The sequence below is a fragment of the Myotis yumanensis genome, unplaced genomic scaffold (assembly GCF_028538775.1).
Source record: "Myotis yumanensis isolate MYYU_CA2020_CCGP unplaced genomic scaffold, mMyoYum1.0.hap1 SCAF_10, whole genome shotgun sequence".
Taxonomy (NCBI): Eukaryota; Metazoa; Chordata; class Mammalia; order Chiroptera; family Vespertilionidae; genus Myotis; species Myotis yumanensis.
In genome coordinates, this window is record NW_027223761.1 from 31,797,134 (window position 1) to 31,813,923 (window position 16,790).

Genomic DNA, 16,790 nt, shown 5'->3' on the forward strand with positions numbered 1-16,790 from the left:
ATGGCGTTTTCAAGCATGAAATAGTGGCAAGATTGAGGTATCTAAATTCTGGTCGACTAGCAGTTCAACTAGTTAATGTGTCACCAGTTTCATCCAAAACCTAATAAATTGGCAGTTAAGTGTTTAACGTCCTGTGCTACAAGAAAGAAGTTTGACTTTTATTTTTTTACTATTATTTTTTCACAAATCTGGCTGTATTTTCCTTAGGACCATGGTATACACTGCCTAGAAATAAGACCCTGAGGAAAGAGCGATGTTCATTGGGCCTCAGGGATCTTGAGGGCAGCACTTTTATCCTTCAGAGAGATCAGCGGTCCCAGAGAAGCATGGTCAGTACCGAATGAGAACAATGTTCTTGTAGGAAATCCCTAGGAAAGCTCAGATCAGTTTCTTAGTTCATGAATGTTAAAATTACAAGAATGGACACACTGACTTTTAAAGAACTTTTAGTAAAGATTTTAGACACTAGAAAGAATCTTTGAGACCATTTAGTCAAATTCCTTTTTGGGCAATTGAAGAGAATGAGTTCTGGAGTGATCAAGTCCTTTGTTTAGGGACATAAAGTTATTGCTGGAAGGACCAGGGACAGGACAATGACTCCCATACCAGTACTTGTTTTTTTGTTTTGTTTTGTTTTTTGTTTGTTTGTTTTCTGTTACATTATTTGATCTCTCTTATTTTCCTCTTTAAAAAATAGTGAAAGAGAAATTGCAAAGCTGTCAGAGAAATAGTTATCTAACAATACGGTAAGTTTTTTTGAAACTCCATTTCAGCTGCATTTAAAGAGATAATGTTTGTCTTCCCTGTTTTGCAGCAGCTCTATGCCGCTCAGCTGGCCAGCATGCAGGTGTCACCTGGAGCAAAGATGCCATCAACTCCACAGCCACCAAACACAGCAGGGGCAGTCTCACCTACTGGGATAAAAAATGAAAAGAGAGGGACCAGCCCTGTAACTCAAGTTAAGGTACTTGCATTGCAGGATTGTGGAAACAGTTTGGAAAATAGCTTCACAAAAAAGGTAGTGAACCAGGCTGTGCTGGGAATAAACAGCAGGAAGCAGAGCAACATAAAGGATCCCCAAATGCTCCTCTTTATGGTGAATTTCATGATTGAGCACTGAGAAACAGGTGTTTCCCGTTTGATAACAATAGTGCCATATTGTGAGATCTTTACCTAAAAACGCAAACTCACTTCTCAAGAGTTTTCCCCCTTTGGACTCTAGCTTTTATTTTTTAATGTTCACTGGCATGAATGGCCATGGTTTTATTACCAGTGTTTGTCATAGACTTGTGACATTTCTCTCTAAGTTTCTTAAACAGGTGGGGAGCCAATTTATACTACTAGAGAAGGAGGATCTCCAAACTTTAGATTTAAAAAGGGAAACAAAAAAAAGAGCCTAATGCTGGGCTTTCTGTGGTTTTCTGATAAAGGTTTCCCCTTCAAAAATAGAAAGGTGGGCTCTGAAGAATGAGGGGTAGCATTGCATAATCATGTCTGATGCCATATAGGTTGTGATAAGATAAACAGGCTCTCCCAAGGTATGGCTAGGACATTAATAGATACCTTTCCTCACTGATTTCAGTGCCTAAGAATGGGGCGGCCAGGAGGGACTTGGTGATTAAGGGAAGTTGATGATCCATTCCAACTTTGTGCTGCAGCTGGTACCTATAGGTGGTACTGGTTGGTTTTTATGATTGCCTTTCCTTCCTATATTGAATTAACAAATTCAAACAATTCAGAAAAACAATTGTTTTATATAATTGACTTATCTACTTAGAGGAGTATGCTAAGCACAGATGTATGATTGTAATGTGCCCAAAGTACTTCATTGGGGAGAAAACTTGCAATGATTAAATCTTCACATGGAAAATATCTAAAACTCAACAAAAAAGCATTGAATGCTACAGACTCACTGAAATCATTTTATTTTCTAATATTTGCAGACAGAAATGTTGAGATTTCAGAAAGGACTTTATAGAAATGGATCCTAATACCAAAGATAAGAAAAGTAAACATCATTAAGAGAGATAGTCTGGCTGTGCCACACCTAAAGGAATTAATTTAATGCCACCCATGTTTTTAGATTCTCCAAAGAACTAGATGGACATTTATGCTTTGTTGTTAGAAATATTGAAATATGAAAATACGCTGTTTACATTTATTAAGGTAGCATAACTATGGTAACACACTTTTTATATTCCAACAGTTTCTATTTCTGAATAAGAGTCAGAACTCTACAACTCAAACCAAGGCACTTTGTTTAATTATGGTTGTTAGAGTATGAGCATATCAAACATCAGTGATTTGAGGTATTGAGTATTAGCTATTTTAACATGAAAAAGTCATTTTATAAGTGAATTGGCCAAATGGAACTGCACCAAACCAAGCCTTTACTGGATGAGTAAAATGTTCCCTGGTTAAATTTAAGTTTATATCTGCTTTCACCATTCCAGCTTCGTGGGCCAACTGAATTTTATTACTCACTTGACCACATGCAAATTCTTAGGGAGTTCTCTATATAATTTGACCTGACTATATTTTATGTTAATAACAAAGGAAGTATTCCTTATATGTATGAGATTGTTTATTGTATGTGTGGGTAAAAATATATAGGCCAAAACATAAAACAAATGTTTTAAATTTTAAAAATAGCTCCTATCTATTATTGAAGAAGTTCTGAGAACAATCTTGTAATCTTCTAATTGAAAGAATTATGGTCACTAAAATATCTCATGTTTTTGTTTGTGTCATTGCTTTCTTTGTGTATATAACATGTCTACATCACAAAAGGCTAGTTCTCTGAAGGTAACAAAAATAGACACAAATGGTTTTATGTACCTTCTTTCCCCCAGAATTTTTATTCACTATAATTCTCAACATCAGAAGTCAGAATGCTTCTGTCTAAATATCAGTTCAATCATTTTTACCAGTCGTGTCACGGGCAAGTTACTTAAACTTCCTTAGACTTAATGTTCTCCATAAAATGAAAGATACTATTATTATGGATCTTAAATGCGAGAATACATCCTCTAGCATGTAGTGAGTATTGCAAAATGTTAATGTAGTGGTGATGAGGCTGTTAATGATGATCTGATAGAAATAAAGAAGATGGTGGTGGTGGTAGTAGGGCTTGTGATTGAAATTTCTAGGTGTATACCGAGAGATACTAATGAACTACCTGGAGGATTAACATTTTCAACTATGATGGAGGAACAGGGACCAGATATACTGTACCAGGTTAAACGACTGAAACTCAGGAAAAAATCTATAAAACAATGGTTTTCATATATTTACAATAGGAGTATAGGACAGTGATCCCTGACTAAAAAGAAACAAGTGAGACAAAGACCGTAGTTGTTTCAGCTTACTATCTAGAGCAGCATTCTCAACCTGTGGGTCGCGACCCCTTTGGGGGGTCGAATGACCCTTTCACAGGGGTCGCCTAAGACCATCGGAAAACACATATATAATTACATATTGTTTTTGTGATTAATCACTATGCTTTAATTTATAACAATGAAATTGGGTGTCACCACAACATGAGGAACTGTATTAAAGGGTCGCGGCATTAGGAAGGTTGAGAACCACTGATCTAGAGGGAATTGCCAGGCAATAGTGCAGGGAGGAGTACACATGAAGTTTGGCAGCCTCCCTTAGTAAAGAGATAGAGTTCATAGTTTAGGGATACTAAGGTGGATGGAATTAGTGAAGTGGGGTGCCAGTGAGGATAGTGCTGCACACAGAGAGTGCATTGAAGATCTATGGAAGGTTCCCCAAATTTAGCTGAGTATTGATTAGCATATGCATATGAGGAAACTATCTAACAACAGGGAAGATCAGATTAGCAGACAAAACAGTTGTAAGATTCACAAAGGACTAAGGATGGTTTGAATTCCCATTAGCCAGAGCAGAAAGTTCTCCTGATAGATGGCATATCCAGTAGAATCCCCAGAAGGGTGTGACCTCAGTAGTGGGGCCAAATTATCCCTAGATTAAAAGCAGCTCTGGACCTGCCTAACAGCACTTTAAAGTGTGTCCAGAAAGGATTAAATTGTCCTGCACCTTAGCACTAAGTTCACAGATACTTAGAGGGATATACAAACTCTGACACCCAATGTAAAGTTCACAATGTGTAGTGTCCACTCAATAATTATCAGGCTTTTGTAGAGGTTAGAAAATCTGAACAATAATGAGGGGAAAACTCAGTCACTAGAACCAAACCCCCAAAATGATACATATCATTGAATTAGCAGATAAAACAGTAAACACAGCTATTATAAGAGACAAGTATAGCCAAGTGAGGAATTAGGCAAATCTGCTTCCCCCCAAACACCCACAGAGTTTCTGTCAGGCCAGGACCAGCTGTGAGGACCAGTAGCAGGTCTGACAGGGTAGAAAGAGATACATGATTGGGAGCTGATAGGTGCTTCCTGTGCCCAGTGGCATTGTTTGTGCAAGTGCCAATTATTAAATTATAAAGATAAATAAATTGGAGTATATTCAAAGCTGAATAAAACCAGATGTTATAAACTCCATATGTTCAAGAAGTTAGGGAAAAACATAAGAGTTATAAGGCAAGACATGGACGACCTAAATTGAATGTCTAGAGATGAAAAAAAATCAACACTGTTTGAAAAGTACACTTACTGGATTAGTATTGATTGAGATTAGCAACAAACTAGACATTACAGAAGAAAAGATTAGGGAACTTGATTACATGACAATGAGACTATCCAAAATTAAATACAGAGAAAAAAGACAGTGCTATGGGACATCAAATGACCTGATATATGCAACTAAAACCCCAGAAGGAGAATGAAGGAACAGAAAACTATATTTAAGAAGAAATTGCTGATAATTTTTCAAATTTGAAGAAAACTCTGACCTTAGATATCTAAGAAGCTGAGTGAACCTAGCATCTGAATCACTATTATTTAGATATGAATAAAGGAACTGACTAGTCTAAATATCCTTTGAGTTTAGAACAAAAGGAAGTAAATTATAATTAAGCATAATGGATAATTTTGACATTCACAAAGGATGTAATTGTTACCTAAGAACCTATCCTATGTCTAGATGTAAATAAAAGAACATTGCAGCATGGATGTGTCTGATTACCTATTTCCTACCATGACAAAAACAGAACAAAACAAGAGCAAAAACCCTGTAGGACATCCCTACATTATCAAATGACTTACAGTGGGGCCTTGACTTATGAGTTTAATTTGTTCCGTGATGGAGCTTGTAACTCAAGTTACTCGTATGTCAAATCATAAAGTGAATGAGTGAGACACGTGATGTTGGGCTGATGTTGTGGCGTTCACTGTGACGTTCGCTGCGCCAACTAGCGGTGGGGTATCTGAAGCTGGCTAGTAACCCGAATTTTAGCTCACAACTCAAAGCAAAAAATCGGCCGAAAGACGGCTCATATCTCAAAAAACTCGTTAGTCGGGACACTCGTAAGTCACTGTATTGTCTCTGATAGTATAGTAGTAAAGGGACCTGGGATTTGGAGTCCAATAAACTAGAATTCAGATTTTGTCCTTCCACGTAGAGCTTTGGACAGTGCTTTTATCACTCTGACTCAGCTTCCTTTGTGAAGTTAGAATAATACTGCTCAACCTCATAGTTTATTGAATGTGACATAAGCTAATATGTGTGAAAATGTCTAGCACAGTGCTTGGAACATAATGGCTCCTTTGTTGAATGTGATTTTTATTTTTTTCAAGTTCTCCTTCCTGAGTAGTATTTTCTGGCATCCCTTTTTGTTGCCTCTTAAACAATGACCATTAATACTGGAAGAGACCTTAGAGATCAGCTAAAATCAGCCCCCCCCCCCCCCCTGCCTTTTTTTTCTACAGATGAAGAAATTGAGCCTCAGAGAGGTCACAGGGTTGCCAAGGGGGAGGATGTTCTGTTTCCAAGCTCTACTGTGTGTTTTAAACAATAACATTAAAAGCAAGTTCTCTGTGCCTCCTCAGAAGCAAAACAGGCCTTAACATTTGCTGACAATTTCATTTTAGAACACAATAATGCAGATCTTAAAACTGAGCATTTAAATGAATATGCTCATATTACAAGTAAGTTTTTAGCATGGTGGAAGTGTTGTTACGGGTGTTTTATGGCAGGATAAATGAGACAAAATAATGGCAAGGAGCTTAGCTTTTGAACTTCTGGTTAAACCAGAGTTACAAGCAAGATATTTGAGTCCTGTGCTCAGTATAGGACAGGTCTTAAAATAGACATTCTGTAAATATATGGAGCAAAGATATAAAGAGACATCACTTTAGACATGAAAAATAAATTGCATATAGCATGGTATGTAAAACATAATTATAATGTGTGCTAACTCTTTGCAAAAATTAATTTTAAACATGAATAGAGACCAGAATACAGACCATGAAGAGTGCCCACACCCAGAAAGCCACATAGAAGCCATGCTGCGGCAGGCGGCTCCGGGCAGAGGCCCAGGAGATCAGAGAAGTCCTCCTGTGTTTCCATTTTTAAAGTACTGGCAATTGTTTGATTTAAAATATATATTAAAAAATTAGCTGCAGGGCCTATTTATAGTTCCAGGAACTTTTTAGAGAGAATAACACAAAAGCACTACAGAGCTGCTGAAATTTTAAATAATTCTTTGTGAATGCCCTAGGTTAATTTAGATCCCTGAAAACACATTAGGAAATTAAGCTGTAATGTGAGCTAATTCAGATTTTAATTTGGCAAAAAGAATGATCCAACTACACAGTTAATGTAAATAGAAGCATAACACAGGGAAATTAATGAGGTTTCCTTCGATGAATCTTCGAGGAGGTAGATAATTAGCTCCTTTTGTTATGATTGTAGGAGAATGTGGCATTGTCTCTGAGGTGTAAAATAACTGTGGCTTACTAAGTGATAATGTGCTTCATTTGTCTTTTTCTTTTTAATAATTATTTATGTTAAACTCCCGTAGGATGAAGCTGCAGCACAGCCGCTGAACCTCTCATCCAGACCCAAGACAGCGGAGCCTGTCAAGTCCCCAACCTCTCCCACCCAGAGCCTCTTCCCAGCCAGCAAAACCAGCCCGGTCAGCCTGCCCAACAAAAGCGGCATCCCCAGCCCCATTGCAGGGAGCCTGGGAAGGGGATCCTCTCTAGGTAAATGGAAAGGTCAACACCAGGAAGAGACTTATGAATTAGGTAACAGAAACCACACCTGTTGAGCGATGACTGATCCTTGCTTCCAAAGTGTTCCTTAGTCCAAGAAAAAGAAAAAAAAAGTAAAATCTGTCCTACTGAAACATAACCCAATTTGGCGCCCTTTGGGTTATTAGAGCTTTTGGGAAAGGCCATCATATAAATTCTGCTGGGATGGGTTCTTTAGATGATGATGAATTCGATCCAGCAAATCAGACTGTTGGGAATTTCTGTGTTCGATCAGTGCTTTGCCACTAAAGTAACTCTGGGCAGAAGGCGTGACCTTGAGCCCTCCAAGGACCTAGAGGGACCCTGGCCTCAAAGCTGCCCACCAAAAGTCCAAAATTCCTTTCAAATGTTATGTTTTCTTTTTAAAATGTATGTGAATTTCACATCTAATCTATTAGTTTGCATTAAAACAAATCTACGTGAAATAAAATTGGAATATAGTAAGATATAATGATCCTCTGGCTTCTTAGAGTTGCTGACACGTGGCCAGGTCTCTCTAGGAACGCTCACACCCCGTGTGAGAAGTGTGCAGGGAAATCATGGCTTCTGGCGTCAGACGGACTTGGACTAAGAGCCTTTACTTACTAGCTGTATAATCCCGGGAAAGATATTTAATCTTTTAAACTTTAGTTTCCTAATCTTGAAAGGGGGATATTATTACCTTGCTCATAGGTTGTTATGAGAATTAAGAGAGAAAAATGCATGTAAATTGTCTAACGTGGTGTCTGGCACTTTTAAGGGGTAAGGTTTAAAAAGGCTGGGCTGAGTGAATACCGGCACCCTTACAAGTACGTGTGGAATGAAGCTTGTGAAAAACTTGTCAGGAGCTCTGTTACTTTATTGTTACTATACTCTTTAAGTCTCTCACTTTTCAAATAAAGACACAGACATTCAAAGGGATTAGGGACTAGTGCTAGCATTTCTTCACCATATTACCTTCCTTGTGTTATTGAGTCCTGGAGCCTGAAATGCTTATTGCAGTAAGTTAAATAATGTGTACATGTAGCCATTTACAGCTTACCATTTTTGCCTATTTGGTTTTTTCACAATAATCTTATGAGTTAGGTAGTGTAGTGTTATTACCCTGGATGTATGTAAATGGGGTTCTCACAGGTAAAATGACTTGCCCACAACCATGTAGCTGTGCAGTCAGCGGAACTAAGGCCAGACTCCACGTCCTCTCCCACGCAATCAGTGCTCCTTTTGTGAACCCAGAGTTGGGGCATTTGCTGAACTGTGCTGAGTCGAAGGCAGAGGTGAGTCGTCCTCACTGAAATTTGCACATTAGGAGCCACACAGTGGCCTGTTCTCATTTTGAGTCAGGATGCCTTTTGGGGGCCCGAGATCCTCAGCCCAGGTCAGTGGGTTTGCATGGGAGCAAGGACCAAAGCAAATCCGGTGTGTGAATGTGACCACTGGATCATCAGAAGCTGCAAGATGAGGAAAAAGCCAGCATCAGTAAATAATAATTGACTTGGTCTTGAAATGGCCCTCTATTATCCATTTACGAGTTTTGTTGGGAAAGCATTGATTTGCTGTGTTGAGCATTGTGAGGGACGGAGGTAACCCTGTTACAGGCCCTGCTTTTATGAAGTTTATACTTCAGCAGAGCATATGTCTTAGATCCTGAGCTAGAAATGGGCTGAAGTAATGGCTCTCTGCTCCAGACAATATAGGAGAGATTTTTTGGTATCAGAAAAGCTTCAGAGCACAAGACATGGGTTTCTATATCCTAAAAAGTGACTGATTTTAAAATTTTCCCATAGATAGCCTTGGGAATATTTTCTAAAAGCAAAGGCATGTGCGCATGTACACACACACACACACACACACACACACACAGACATGGGCCATGAAATGCTCATACCAGGTTACAAACAAGTGGGTTTGAAATCTACCAATCAGCAAGCTATTGTCTTATTTTTCTCTAGAACTGGAAAAACTTCTCTAAAGTATAAATTTTAACCTATAGTATAATGCAAGATATGAAGGAAAATTAGTCAGTTTAATTTTGAAAATTTTCCCACTGTGTTGCATGGAACATAATGAAAGTAAATATTTATTATCACTGTATTTGAAGCTTTGTTCTTATGTGAAAACCATCCCCACTCATACAGCCTCACTGTCAGGAAGGCAGGAAGCTGAGAGCAGTGGGTGATCGGGCTGGGGGCAGGGAACGGGTTGTCATTCTCTTGGTAAATAACTGAGGCAGCATGATGAGTAGAATGCTTCATTAACCAGCCAGTGACTGCGGAACGGAGAGTGTGGGGTGTTTCTTCCCGCCCCCTCTCTCCTGCAGTGGACATACAAACACACACATACAGATGTCACTGAAGCACACATGTAGCCTCGCAGATCCTTTCTGCTAGGCCAGCAACAGCTTTCCGGAATTAGCACACCAAACATAATGAGCAGCCTGAACAGACATCTCTGTCCCCCCTTCCCACCCCTATCTTCCCCTCTACTCTCCCGTTAATTGTTAGACATAGCAGCACAGATAAATGTATACACACAATTGGAATCCAGGAACCTTCATCTGTGAGGTGGGTTGACAGCCCAGATAAACTGGAGTGCTAGGGCATCCTCCAAGAGCTAAAAAACAAAGCGAAACAAAACCAAAACCCAAAACAATCACCAACAAAACAACACAGCTTCATTGCCCTGGCCTTCTGTGCTCTGTGCACAGTATTGCGATTTTCTTAGTAGCAAACTTGCCCTTCCTTGTTTGGCGAATGCAGCATTCTACAGGGGAGTGGAGAGCAGAAGTATTTTGTAAAGATTCTCACCTCACAAGCCTCTGATAATGCATCCTGTGTGTGCAGATATCCTGTCCAGTCTCAACTCCCCTGCCCTGTTTGGGGATCAGGATACGGTGATGAAAGCCATTCAGGAGGCTCGGAAGATGCGAGAGCAGATCCAGCGGGAGCAACAGCAGCAACAGCCACACGGGGTTGATGGGAAACTGGCCTCCATGAATAATATGGGGCTGAACAACTGCAGGAATGAAAAGGTAAAACTGGCTTCCCTCCTTCACTGGCGCGCTAGCCCCATTGGCTCCTTCTCATCTGGCTCTTTCCAGGCTCTCAAGCATCAACCAGGCACTCAACCTACTTGCCCATTGTTGTCTTCCTGTCCCATTCTAAAAGATTTAGAAATATCTTAAAGGGGATATGTGAGGTTACTAGAATAAGAATATAATATTTAAAAAGAAGCTTGTATGGTCATGATGGGATAGATTACTATAACTCATCACTGAATTTGCTCTAAGCTTCCTATCAGCCAGAGCAAAAAATAAAACAGAGCAGCTTATAGAATGCATTTGCTGATTTTGTTGTTGTTGTTTAACAAATATTTATCAAGTGCTTATTTTATGAAAGATACTGTTTTAAGCATGGGAGATGCAAGAGTTAAAAAATCAGATAAAAATCCCTGCTCTCATAGAGCTGACATTCTAATAGGGGAACACAGATGACCAAAAAAAATAATATGAAATATATAATGGAATGCAGCAGTATTAGGAGTGAATAAGTGCTTTGAGAAAAATAGAAGCAAGTTCAGGAAATAGGGATTGTGGGGTTGCTCCTTTAGACAGGGAGGTAAGGACTCTCTGAGAAAGTGACACTGAGTAGAGATATGAATGAAATCATGGTGCATTGAGGTCCTGCGAGGAGCTGGAGTAAGAGCATCCAGCAATGGGAACATTAGCGTAGAGGCCCTTGGGGCGTAGGACCAATGACCAGAAGGCAAGTGTGGCAGGTGCTGCATGAGAGAAGGGGACACATGGGACAGCATGGTAGACCTTGTGGGCCTTGGAAAGACTTCGCATTTTACTCTGTGGTGGGAACCCTTAGATGGGTTTTGTCCAGAGCATTGACATGATATGACTTACCTACAAAAAGATCATTCGTGTGATGTGTGAGAATGGACTGTAGGAGGTTAAGAATGGGGACAGTTGAGAGGTTTTTGTAGTTTATTGAGTGAAAAAATCTGATTATCTGATGAATGAATGATCCTTGCCATTCCGTGGCTTGTTGCTGCATCACTGCAATTTCTGCCTCCCTCTTCACATAGCTGTCTTCTGTGTCCCTGTCTCTCCAAATCTCCCTCTTCTTAGAAGGACATTAGTCATTGGATGTAGTTCCACCCTAATCCAGGATGACCTTATTTTAACTTGATTATATCTGCAAAGACCCTATTTCCAAATAAGGCCCCATTTTCAGGTACCAAAGGTGAGGACTTGAATATATCTTTTTGGGGGACACAAGTCAACCAATTAGTGGGATACAGAGCCATTGCTCATTTCATATCACCCTCCCATACTTGATGGATCTATATACGTTAGCTAGGAGACAGCTTGGATACCGGGTGCTGGGAAGGGGTTTGAGGGGATGGAACTCTCATAGCATGTCTGTGACCAAAGCCCTCACCAGATTACAAAGCTTAGCTCTGGAAGTGTTGACTTCCCAAAGCTTAATAAAGAATTCAACTTTATTCTCAGTTCTCATTGCATTGAATTACTGAAGTTAACATTAAATATGTATGTATATGTGTGTGTGGTGTGTATGTGTATACTATTTAAATGTAATCATTATTGGACACCCTGCCTTGATTGATCCTCAGGTCGGAGAGAGACTATCTGGGGGAATGGCAGGTCTTTCGGTGCCTGTTAAGCCATAAACATTTATATACTTGGGACTTGTCAGGCACTTGCCAGCCACTGGATCTGTTCAGTCAAGTGCTTCATTCCCCATGAAGTGCTTCATCCTTGGCAGTGGGCTCACAAGGCAGAGCCCTTCTTTAAGAGATGCCTGAATATGGTCAGGACCACAAGGAAAAAAAGGCTTTGTCCCCAAGCATCTTCTATCTCTCTGATATTAAAGATAAACACAGAGATATTCTTTTGACCTAAGATACTGTCTTGGGCTCAGTGAGAACACCATGGAATAATAACATATTTAATTTTAATGTAAATAACTTCCTAAGATTCTTTCTTGGAACATGGGTAGGTAAAGAAGTTTTGGCATAGGGCTAATGAGTAGGAAATTGGGTTAAAAATGAGGGTTTATGCACCATGGACCATCTCCTACTTTACAATTTTGTCCAGGGTTAATCCTAAAATTAATTTGAGACACATGTCAATGATTTGTTTAATTGAGTCTTTTTTATTTATTAGTTTTCAAATGAAGTAATATATACTTACTGAAAATTCTGGTAATACAGAAAGATATATGGTGAAAAGCTAATTAGCCTCTTCACCCCATTAACTACCATTAATGATTCAAAAATTTTGAGTAGTAACAACCATTAGTGATTCAGAAATTTTCTTTGCATATATGAGAAAGTATTAATGATTTTAAAAATATATATTCTCACTTGGAATAGTAGTCACTGAGTGTCACCAACTACGTGATATTTGGCAAGTTGGTGAACCTCTCTGACTCTCAATTCCTTCATCTATAATAAAAGTAGTGATCTGGGTTATAATGACATAAGCTTATGTGAATATACCCAGCCCAACTGCTGGTACAGAGTAGGAACTTTCTTATCTTATGTTTCCATACCTTTTTTTAAACTGAATTTATTGGAGTGATATTGGTTCACCAAAACATACATCATCTACACACTGAATCATGTGTCCACCTCCCCAAGCAAAGTTTCTTTCTGTCCCCACTTTCCCCTGCCTTTGCCCACCTCCATCTCCACCTCCCCCTGTTTCCCTCTGGCTATCACCACACTGTTGTCCATGTCTATGTGTTTTGTAAATATGTTTTTTTGGTTAATCTCTTCACCTTCTTTCATCCAACCCCCCCCCCCCACCCCTCCCCACTGACAGCTGTCAGTCTGTTCCATGTATTCTTTCCAACTAAATCATGGTGAGTTTTTTATGTGGAACAAATATACTACTTTGTCACAGATTTGAGATACTCACACAATAGTAGGAGGGTCAGTAGAAGGAAGCAGTAGACGTGTTGGCATATTGGCCAACTCACATACTTAAACTCCTTTCCAACTGAAGTAATATACAAAGTTAGAAACTTCAGATTTATTAGATTAAATCAGGGTTTCTCAGCCTTGGCATTATTAACATTTTTGCCCTGGTAATTCTTGGGGCTACTAATTTGGCCTCTATTTATTAGATGTCAGCAGCATTCCCCCCTTTTGTAACAATTAAAAATGACTTTAGACATTGCCAGATGTCTTCTATTGGGGGAGGGAGGACAAAATTACCGCTAATTGAAAAACATTGGGCTCAGTAAAATATATTTAGAATTAATACATTTCAGAAATTTCATTCCACAAAAAACTAATTATTTCATTTAAATAGCCATATTATCATTAAATTATGAAAAATAACTTGCCTTTGACTAATGTCATGAATGAAATATTTCTTTGAAAAATACATATGGAAATTTTTGTTTGGAATATTAACATAAAGAGTATTTAAAATAGAATGTGTATCTATGCTATTTAGTCTTTGGGGAAAAGAGACATGTGTTCAGTACTGGTGCAGTAATTCAGCCTTTCAGTGAAGGCCCTCAGTCCTATTAAGCAGGCTTAGAATAGCAGCATCCTGATCCATAACCTAGCAGGACATTCGCACTGGACACACCTTGCTTTCAGCAGTGACTCTCCCTGTGTCTGACACTGTGACCCGAGATAGTTGAATTTGTACCATCAATTGGAGTTGGAGTTCAAAGTTAATCCACTATTAACTTCAAACACAGGTCAATTTTAAGTATTTCTCACTGTTCTCTTAATTCATTTTGGAAGAAGATGTCTGAGGTTCTGAAATAAGAACACCTTATTTCACACTAGAAGACAAGGAAGAGAGATGAGAGATTAGGCTAAGATCAAAAGTAATGATGAAAAACCAAACTTGACCTAAAACATATCACACTGAATATGACTGAGCCCCTGAGGGGAAGCAGCAGGGTGATTTCTACAGAACCAGAAAGCCCTGGTTTCCCCGTTAAAGGGAGTTGTCTCAGCCGATGACTTTACTGGTTGAATTTGGAGCACTGGAAAAGTCCATGATATTCAGGGATGTGCTCACAAGCTCTCCTTAACTTTTGTGAGCTCCCTCCCCAATAGTGTCACTCATTTGAACATACATTTTGTGGTTTTGTAGGCTTTGTTTAGTTTCTAGAGTCGGTATCTATTCTTGCTTATTAAGTTAGTTGCAGTCAGAAGAGTAAATTTAGAACGTTAAAGGACTTCTGTTATGGTAGATTTGGTTCTCTTATAATCAAAATAACCCATCTTAATTTTATGAACTTCCATAGGACACTACTTTTTCTTCTGGAGGATCAGACCTTCTGAAGTCAAAGAGGGTAAATATATAATGTGAAATAAGGTGGATAAAATGGATTGTTTCAAATTCAATTTAACTGTCTTCAAAATTGTCCATTTTGGAATTATCTCAGTTTCCGTAAATATAAAGATCTATAAATTAGATTTATGAATTTGTTCTCATAATCTGTAATACAGTTTTAGAAAATTTTTCAGTGTTGCTGTCATAAAACTTTATAATTTATTAAGCATCCCTGGTTGCTCTCTTATTTGGACATTCTTTATAAAGGGGTGTGTCATAGAAGCAGATGATGAGGTGGAAATTAGCGAGCAGGTTTATTGGGGAGTTCTCTTTCTGATTGCCACCTATGTAATGGAAAGGATCGAAGCAATGCAGTCTCAACCAACCTCAGCCAAGCCCGTAGGAAGCTTGGAGGCTGCTATGTCCATTCAGAATTGCCCCAAGTGGAGGGGGTGAGTTTTTACACACTTGTGTCAACCAGTTTTTGGATGAGGGCTTCCTTTGGAAGTCTCTTCAGCTAGGTCAATGCCAAACAGCTGAGGGTGAGCTACCAACATATTTTGCAGCTGAGGGAATAAATCTTTCAGTCCTAAAGGAGAAATCTGGGCAGTGCATCACAATGTCCATTGTAGATTGTTTGTATGACATGTAGTAACATTAGATGTATATAAAACATGTTTGATATGTACATAAATGTGGACAAGCATTTACTACACAGGCATAGAAGTGCTTGTGTCTTTATAATATGGAATCGCAGATATGTTCATATGAATACATGTCTACCCATGGTGCATTTCACCTTATTGGGTAAATCCCTATTTTGGTGCTTTTAAAATGAAACATTGTTAACTTGATCAGCCAGAACGGCACCAACGGAGATGTTCTGGTTGGTTGTGTCACAAGATATTTAGGGTCTGTTAAATATATAGATTGTAGGGACAATAGACTGTAACGGCACCTTAGGAGCTGTTCTGCCCCATCATTTCCACATAGCTTCTATGCATGGACTGTGAGAGCCTTGCCAGCAGAAGTCTAAGTTACTGCCCTGGCTTTTAGCTTTCCACACCAAGAACACCAGCCATCTCTATTCCTCAGTACCAGTGCAATTAGATTAGATTATAGGCTAATTGCTTACCAACTTTTGTTGTTTTGACATCTCTAAGACAGAATATTTTAGCCATAACAGTACACAGCAGAGTTTTAAATAAGATGCTTCTAAATGTTCTTAGAAGTAAGTTAGAAGAGAGGCAAGGCAGGGTGGGCTTTCTTAGTGTTCAAATGTATTCTCTGACTTTTCTGAGGTTCTTAATGTTTGAATGCTGACTTGAAGATTGATTAGAGCACTGTCCTTCATAGGTATTATACAACTTGGGAATCTGGTTAATTAGCTCATTTTAATCATCTTGAGGAGCCAGTAGACTGATTGCCTACTGATCAGAGCTGCTCATAAATAGGTAGATTATACATCCGTACACATGTAACCTGAACTGCTGTCCCCCTCATCTTTGGAGAGTCTCTTAGGAAAAAGCTTGACCTCATTGGGTGTCAAAGTGAGCTGCCGTGGACACTATGATCACACTTTGCCTGCCTCTCAAGTATGTTTGTGGGATTAAAACTGCACAGTGAAAGATTGGATGGGACATTACATTTGATCTAGTCCAATTACTTCAATTCACAGATGGGAAAACGAAGACCTAGAGAAAGACAATGACTTGCCCATGATCACACAGTGTATTCGTGGCAGAGCATGAATTAAGCCCCAGCTTTTTCTTAGTCAATAACATTACTATTTTCAGAATAGTACCAGATTAATCTTCTATGAGATCTTTAAGCCTATTACATACAAAACTACTTACACTGGCAATCTCAACCCTTAGATAGAATAAGCCAGGGTGAAAATAAACTGAAACTATGAAGCAGAAAAACATTGAGCTCCCTGACTCCTGTATACTTGTCACCTTCTGTCAAGGTGGGACATTCTTCCCTGCCATGATATCCACTGGTTCTGGCTGCGGAGAGATACCAGTCAGGAAAAAGAAGGTTGAATGATGTAGATAGAGACAGACGTGGTGGCTAGACCCAGAGCAGTGTTAGAATTAGAGACTATGGGTTTTGGAGTTGATTAAAACTGGGCCTCAGTGTCCAGGGTTAATCTTGGAAGTCACCTGTGCTATTTTCTAATGTTATTTAGGTGAGTGGCTTAACCTCTGTGAATCTCAATGAGCACATCTATAAAATAAAGGGAATTATCCTTTTCTTGAAGGATTGTTTTGAGGAAAAACATGTCTAGA

The 16,790-nt window shown here is 39.1% G+C and overlaps 1 protein-coding gene across 19 annotated transcripts in view; it reads left to right on the forward strand.

Annotated features, from left to right (window-relative positions):
- SOX6 (SRY-box transcription factor 6) overlaps window positions 1-16,790 on the forward strand; it is a 553,432-nt gene that overhangs the window by 469,549 nt on the left and 67,093 nt on the right. For 11 of the 19 annotated variants that reach the window (XM_070428241.1, XM_070428238.1, XM_070428248.1 and 8 more), the window contains 3 exons: window positions 815-964; window positions 6,956-7,181; window positions 10,010-10,197. In XM_070428241.1, coding sequence (XP_070284342.1) covers window positions 815-964; window positions 6,956-7,181; window positions 10,010-10,197 — 564 coding nt within the window. The remainder of the gene's footprint in view (window positions 1-814; window positions 965-6,955; window positions 7,182-10,009; window positions 10,198-16,790) is intronic. The other 8 variants (XM_070428246.1, XM_070428249.1, XM_070428254.1 and 5 more) reach the window with 1 other exon arrangement.